The sequence below is a fragment of the Elaeis guineensis genome, chromosome 4 (assembly GCF_000442705.2).
Source record: "Elaeis guineensis isolate ETL-2024a chromosome 4, EG11, whole genome shotgun sequence".
Taxonomy (NCBI): Eukaryota; Viridiplantae; Streptophyta; class Magnoliopsida; order Arecales; family Arecaceae; genus Elaeis; species Elaeis guineensis.
Genome location: NC_025996.2, coordinates 67158013 through 67166324, shown reverse-complemented (window position 1 = coordinate 67166324; position 8312 = coordinate 67158013). Strand labels below are relative to the sequence as shown.

At 35.3% G+C, this 8312-nt stretch overlaps 1 protein-coding gene across 1 annotated transcript; it reads right to left on the bottom strand.

Moving 5' to 3' along the window:
* Positions 1–2245: 2245 nt before the first annotated feature.
* LOC140857540 (ADP-ribosylation factor GTPase-activating protein AGD2-like) lies at positions 2246–7168 on the bottom strand. The gene is made up of 5 exons (XM_073256621.1): positions 6949–7168; positions 5625–5701; positions 4933–5033; positions 3190–3260; positions 2246–2344 (listed from the first exon to the last, which is right to left on the bottom strand). Exons 1-5 carry the CDS (start codon positions 6994–6996, stop codon positions 2261–2263), a joined length of 381 nt encoding a protein of 126 aa, XP_073112722.1. The 5' UTR covers positions 6997–7168; the 3' UTR covers positions 2246–2260.
* Between the last annotated feature and the right edge of the window lie 1144 nt (positions 7169–8312).

Here is an 8312-nt window from a genome sequence, read left to right as displayed (position 1 = left end):
AAACCTTGCCATTATGTATACTAATATGTACATTATGACATAGAGTAAACTATGTATGGTTCACATCATGTTTTTATATTTTCACTTAATTAATCAAATGGAATGTCCGATTTAACAACTTAATTTTAAAGGCTCCAATGTTTCCTTTGATTTTATTTTGTTTTTATTTTTATTCTCCTGTGCATTGCCAGGTTGATTTGCTTGTTCTACACCATTTGAAGCTATTACAGAGGGCAAGCAAAGAATTCAAAGGATTCTTTCTTATGCCAAGAATAACATTAACTTTGCAATGATTTGTTACCAACAATGTTCTAAAATTGGCTGCCATAGCAGTTTCGGCTGGAAATGCAATGCTAAGTATCATAGAAATATTATATGGAACTTGGGCATGAAGCAGCCAATATATCAGGCAGAAGCCTGCTTTAGTGACTGCTAACTTACTGGTTAAGAATGATTTATTCCATGGTAATTCAACCTATTCCCAATTGGACCAGTCTAGCAACGAACTAGTCCAACAAGTTTTTCAAAACATGAATCGGTCTAGTTGTTTCTTGTCCTAGCCAAATGGAGCATGGAGAGAAGAGAAAGAGAAGTGATTTATGTTACATGATGTAGACATCTTTCTTCTATAGTTGACAATTGATATGATGTTATTATGGGCATCCTTATTTATGGTTGATGTTATGTGACTGGGACATTTTATCTATGAGTGATGTTATTATGTTTGATAAATGATGGTTCATACTAGATTTTGGTCCTTTACATTATATGAATATTGACATGATCATATCATATTAGGTGGATGATGTTTTATATTTTTTCCCTTGATGTTGCTTCTTTTCAATTTTTTGCATGTGAAGTTGATCTAAAGTTTATTTTTGAGTACATGGCACCTGCTACTCGCTATCCACCTATAAAACTCCCATCACAGTCTGTTATCCACTTTCTAGTATATTGGATACCAAATTTACTTCTTCCTTTCCACTACCTTTGAGGCATAACATGCTAGTTACTCCGTAACATGTAATACTTAATCGTGGCAACGCTTTGAGCTTGTCGCGAAGGAATTCTGCCTTCATAGTCAAACATCCATGCTTCTTACCAAGGTACACCATCTCGGTACTGGGCCCCATATCGGTGCCACCTAATTACTATGTTGGTACACTCAGTATAAGAGCCGATTCAGCAAACCAAGTGTCAATATGCCCCCTGTACTATGTGCTAGTACCGAACCAGCATAGCATGGTATGTTCCATACTACTCAATTTGGTATGGTACGCTCTATAAGCCTAGTTCGGTATGGTATGACATACCTTGCTTCTTACTATTCATGATTTTAAGATTATGTTCATTCATCTTCCCTTCTAGCTTGTGGCTTTCTCCACGTCCTGGAACAGCTGGTCACCTACTATCAGAAAAAGAAACCATCCAGTGGCCTAGAGCCCTCTGAATTTTTTTGCCATATCCAAGCAGCATAAGAGCTCTCTTCACTTCTTTTGACCTGACTTGCCAAAATATTCCAATAGATCCAACAAACTTTTAAGGTCTCATGTACCAATAATGTGCTTGGATACTGTTTTTCTCATGTGTTTTACATCATCTGTCCTGCTCATGGCCCCATCAGATGACTTGTTTGACCAACTAACTCTTCTAAATGTTTCACATGCCAATCAGTTTTGTGGATACAATCATTGTTTATCATTTTGTTTCTAAAAGCATCTAATGGCATCATTTACTTGTTTTTCTATGCAGGATCCTTGCATTGGGTAGATAGTAACTAATCACAAATCTTAGGGTTTATACTGTTTAGAGCACTCAGGGTTTATTTAAATTATTTAAATAAAAAATTAAGTACCATTTATTCTTTGTTTTGCAAAAAAACCAATTTTCTTAGTCCTTTTTCTGGCACAAATTTGCTAATTCTTTCAAACAGCCACTCTGTTTCTAGTAACATTGACCTAGACCTCCCAGTCAACAATCCACCTCATAGGCTATTGCAGGCCGTAAATTCAAAGTTAGTGTGTCTCAACTGGCTAATCAGTTGGATCCACTTTGGACGAACTAAAGAGCGAAATGATATCATCCTGAGCAACAGAGATAATGCATTAATTTAATTGTTATCACTGAACACTCATAGGAAAATTTAAACAAGAGATTGAGGTGCTTGCTTACTAACAAGGAAAGATTAACCAACTGCCTGTGCTAAAGCTGTTCAAATTAAAGACAGACTATCAATTGTCTTTAGTCCATTGGAATTTGATCATAACCCATAAAGTTTTACCTTCACATTTTGCAGATCCACACTCATGAATTGCATTAGACGGTCACTCAGCATATGCTCCACCTGTTTCAAGAATGAAGCAAAATTGTTCTGAAGCAATCATAATTACAAATAAGACTACCAAAAAGCCAAACGATATGGGCAACAGAATCATCAAATCAGGAAGAACATCTGCAGGATAAGTGTCGGCATTTCTCATGTTGGATAATTCATTTTAACCCAAATAAGACAAACATACACTTGCCTTCTAACCAGTCACCCTCTCTGAGACATCAGATCTGCAGATTAATTACATAAAAGTAGGTGACCAACAAACAACATGCTACTAATTTAGTTTCCCTTGCAATATGTTGATGCACTAAGCTGAAAAGCTATTCAGTATTCATTTCTAGTAGACAATATATACCTGGAGATAAAATATGAAAATGTTATAATATCTAGGTCAGTTAGGAGATCTCTTAGAAAAAACTAGATTAAAGCCAGAAGGTCTAGAGCGGTTCCAATTTTTTCGACATATCCTGGAACAAATTCGATGACAACTTAAATGCTTAATTACAGAGATGATAAAGAATTGCTAAATTTTCTTTCTTCATTTGACCTTTTCACTTGGCAGTTCCAAATATTACACAGAGAAATGACTAGCTCTTCCTTAATTACAATTCTTATGAGTAAATTAAGGAGAAATTAATATGAAATTCTATTATAATGTCAGGGAAATTATATACACATATTCACACATACAAAAATGCACAAAGATAAGTAATGATGTTGACATATTTGGAATTCACGTAAAGATAACCTCCAGCAGCTATTATAACTATTGCATGACCATATATGCCTAATAAATGTAAGTATTAACAAGTAATCAGACAGACTAAGAAAGAAAAGAATTTAATAAAGGAAATTACTTGAGAGCGAAGAAGTTCTTTATAAGTACCAAGTTCTCTAAAAGCAGTAGTAAACTTGGACATTACTGGCCCTGTTACAACACAATCATATCAGCTTCAGGAAAATGAGAATATATCATTGTAAGCTCCAAAAGATGAACCAAACATTTCTATATCATGAGTAGATACCTGCCATTACATTGCATAGACTAAGAAGCGAATTCTAACTATGTTAGTTAATCCAAACTCAATAAGTATAAATGAGGAGAGAAAAAACAACAACAAAATCTTCCCATAACTTAAAACAAACAGAAACAAAAAAAGAAAAAGAACTTTTAATATTATTTATAATTATATAGACTTGTACATAATTATATATGATATAGCTGGCATCAACAAAAGTGAAGACTCTAATCCAAGTTAGCTAAAAATATAGTTTTCATGTACATAAGTTTCAAATATTGCGAGACCTTGATTGTGTAATTTGCTAGCATAAACCAGAGCAGAGAACCTAATCTAAGTGACTTAGCTAAGCACATAGTTACCAAGTACATGCATTCCAAAATTTGAGACATCTTCATTAGCAATGAGGTTCAGGTTAAGGAATAAGGACACTCCACAATATGGATATGCAAATACGGTGAATCCTGAAAAGGTAGGACAAATACAACTAGGATACAACAATGAATTTAAAAAAGAAAAATGCATAATCTATGTGACTTAGCTAACATATAGTTTCCAGTATATGTGTTCCAAAATTTGAGACATCTTCATTGGCAAAGAGGTTCAAGTTATCCAATGGCTGATTTGTTATGAAGAATGGGAAAAAATAAGGAATAAGGACACTCCACAATATGGACATGCAAATACAGTGAATCTTGAAAAGGTAGGACAAATACAGCTAGGATACAACAATGAATTTTAAAAAAAAATTGCATCCATAAAGGATAGTGGGCCATAAAAAAAAATATAGTGCACACTTTATACAACAGCATCAACTTCCACAAACCTATCTTTTGGTCATCATTCAAAATCACAAAGCCCACTCCATACTCAACTATAATAACAACATCACAAACTCCAAAATTAACCATTCACTGTTAAAAGGTTAATCTCCATAAAGAAAAAGGAAGGAAAGAAAAACCACCTTCCCACCCTCATTTCATTCCTACAGGTATCAGTGAAGTATCTCAAGTGTAATCAGGAAGAATCCAGGATGGTTGTCTTAAAATTTTGAAAAATAGGATATTCGACATAAATATCAAAAAGATATCCCAGAAGCATCTAACACGTATCAGTATCTAATACATATCCAATATAGACACTGCATACAATATGAAGTATTCCTGCTTCTTAGCTGATATATTGCTTTAATGCTTTATGTTACCACAATCATAATATTACTTGTAACTCATTCTTGATGTTATCTCATTCATTTCTAAGATTTTAGGATTCATCATAGCTTTCAATTTTTAGAATATTTTATTCAAAAAAAGGTAATCGACCTAGGAAATCACCTATGATATGCTTATAACTGCAAATTAGGTTCCATACACCACCCTAGTCACTGTCTCTGTACATATGTGTTTTTGAACATTGGTATCACAAGCAAGAATGTCAAAAATGTAAGATATCCAAATGAAAATAGAAGGTCAAACATATTCAGGTAAGTCCTTTCCAAATTGATAACTATGAAAGGAAAATAAAAAACTAGGTCAACATCAATGTAGAGTAATAAAAACAAATGAATGCAGCTGATACAACCTCCTATGGCTACACTAGTAGGGTCATCTTGTCCAGCCCCAAATGCTTCCAAGGAATCTGCAAAGGCAAGGTCTCCATCATATGCTTCACCGAGTGATGTCCTGAAATATAAGAAACTAAGTCATCAAAAGACTTGCAAATGCAGTGCCATGTAACAAACATATTCATAAAACAGATTGTCAACCTGGATTCAAAAAATAAACCTTCATCAGCATCAGCATACACCCACACCCAAACCCAACAAAGGTATGATATAATGCCGAAGCCTACAGAAGGACAAATAGGTCGACATCCATAATCACAATGCCTTTAAAATCAGAACATGTGGATAGTCATTTTTCCTACATGAGTACCAGCAGGAGTATGCAGGTGATCTCCCAGACTGAAACTAATGGGCAAATGACTAACAACCCAAGAGTGGAGAGAAGCATGCATTTTACATGCAGAAAAGAATTTTTCAACTTGCTAACACATTCACGAGTTCATTTAGCAAACAGTAACTTTGGCACAAATGCACAGATGCATACCCATGAAATACATGTCCAGCTATCAATATAGAATAAAGTCCAATTAAGATGACAAATTCTAAAAATCAATAGGTAAATCAGCCATCTATACATAAAGAAATAAGTATATGCCACAAAATACGCAGTTTAGCTTCTTAAATATTCAGAAGAATAGAGCATACTCACACAAATCTCTTACATCCTTTGTGAAGCTTTTGGCAGCGATCTTTCAATTCATCAGCTGATTGTTCCAAAGAATAAATCTTCAAAGGAACAGAATGAAAAGAGAATGTTCAGTTTGCTTAAAGAAAATAAGGGAACCTTATGTATCCTACTATAAAATTAAAAAGAAAATAGAAAAAATAAGTTGCAGCTGAGATTATATTCCTGGTTCTGAAAAGCTGGCAAAAAAGAAAGAAGATGATGGTGGAGGAATAATCAATGTTCACCAACCAGAAATGTTAGCAATTCTTATTGAACAACAAAGTAGAGTTTTCACCTGAGAAATATATGCTTGAAGTTACCAAATATAAACAAGATAACACCTTAAAACTGAAGAGAATACACAAGGCAAAACTCAAAGGGCCTTTGAAAGAGTATGTTGGAGGAAAAAAACATAAAAAACAAAATTTGAATAATCAAGTTCAGCTCAAAGAAAAAACCTCAAATAAGCAATAACACATCACAATGAATTACAGGATCGAGTTTGACTGCTCTAATATTTCAACTGATAATTCAGTTTGTCATATTCTTATGACATTCCGGTTCATATTAATTATTCTTCAAGTTCCAAAATCTATGAATGATCCTGCAACACAAAAAGCGTTTCCCTTCAGGCAGCAGGACTGCTGTTCTCATAAACCAGAGCTGCTACAGGCTTTCCAAACACATCGTCATGTAATATCTAACTGTACCTTCTACGGGCAAGCCCTTAGGAGTGAGGTGCCAACCAACTGCATCCTTAAAAAAGACGTGCCAACTAACCTCAAGACCGAACACGATGAGTTCATCTTCAGGAAGAAACTTAATATTTTTATGTGGACAATTTTCAGCTGTCTATGAATGACCCTAAAATTAAAGTGTCTGTGCAAGATTAAACAATTCCATTAAAAAAATAAACCTGCGAAATGAGAACGCAGGTTTATCAAGAGGTCATGCGGTAGCAAACAAAAGAGCATTATAACTCGAGCCGAGGGGAAGAAAAGGAGGTAATAACAGGCCAGAAATGGCACGGAGATTCAAATCAAAGATATCACAGTTGGAGAAAAAGAAATACCCGGTTGTTTCATGAAAAGGAAATGACAATCCAAACCAAAACCTCCTTAAAATTTATTAAGTTCCCTCCGAATTATGACAAATTACCAATAATTTCTTGTTTCCATCGACATAGAAAACAAGCGCTCCCACATCGAAAGCTCCGATCTTTACGGGCCAGATCGGTCAAAGACATCCAGAAAACAAACCCTGATGAGATCTCAACTCAGGATCTTTCAGAGAGAGAGAGATGCACCTGCTTCCTGAACATTGGGGAGTCTTCGAGCTTCACGAAGACCGCCATGGCTTCTCGCTCGGTCGATCGATCGCTAGCTGGTCGCCACAATAAGAGTTCTCGGTATCAGTGGAGGAACGGTGTGGGAATCCAATCGGGAGATCGATGACCTCGGCGGGGTTGCGATGGCCATCCCTCCCGCCGTTCTTTTTGTCTGTTTCTCTTGGACTGTTGGGGAGAAGTCTAACCGTCTGATGGGATCAGACGTTTATTTGTAGGTGACAGGGTCAGGCGCCGAACATGTTCATCACCGACACGTGCCCTGGGACGGTGGGGTTTCTGGGCCTGGATGGAGAAGTTGTCAGGCTGTCAGCGTCTCTGAAGGGAGGGTTGGATATCCGGTCTAAATATGGGAGAAGATCAGGCGTTGAGCTCCGGCTAGTTTGAAGACGATGTTAACCACATGGATGTCTGACACGTGTTGCTGTGCGTTTTTCCAGGAAAAGGCAAAAGACTGGACATGAAAATAGTAATAAAAAATTAAAAAAAAGAAAAACCATGCACAAATAAGGATGGTAATTTACTATGCTCATTCCGGTATCTTACCGGTCCGATCCTCATTGGATAAGTTTTACTCAACCATGACGGATTTACAGCGGATATGAGAAATGATAAAATCTATTCCGAATTTAATTCAGATATATATAATTCAAAATAAATCTTAACCACATGGGGGGGGTGGTACTACCTGAACCAATCTTAGTGATCAATACGATGAGCTCACAAAACTGACAGTACTTAGAATTTATAGTTTCAACTAATTCCAGCAATATATGGTAAAACTCTTCAACAAGCTGATGAGCAGAAGAAAAAATATAAGAGCATTCCATGATTTTTCTTGAAATAAATAATCATTTCTTGAATTCCATATGGCCCAAGCAATTTAACATACTAGCACCTTATATATAGAATTTAGTAACTATGTGTTTGGATCAGGTATCAGGATCTTGTAAACAATTAAAACGTGGTATAGAAGGATAATTTCTCTTCAAAATAATCCAAACTTCAACAGCATGAGAATTATCAGCAATATCATCATCTCGCCTCATATCAAGGATCTACAATTGGAGGAATTTGATTTTGAATTTTAAATTTTTAATAGTATATATTTAAGAGATCTTAGGAATATATTTGTTATTTTTTTCTATCTTTCAACTATAAATATACATTACTACCTTATTTGAGGTAGGAAAAATTTTTCGTAATATTTTTTTTCACGTATATTCTTCTTTCCATATGATATTAAAGTCTTTAACTTTTGCTATCTCTATGGCATTATCCTCCAATTCCATACCTACTATCTACAATTGTTGTCCAACTTAATT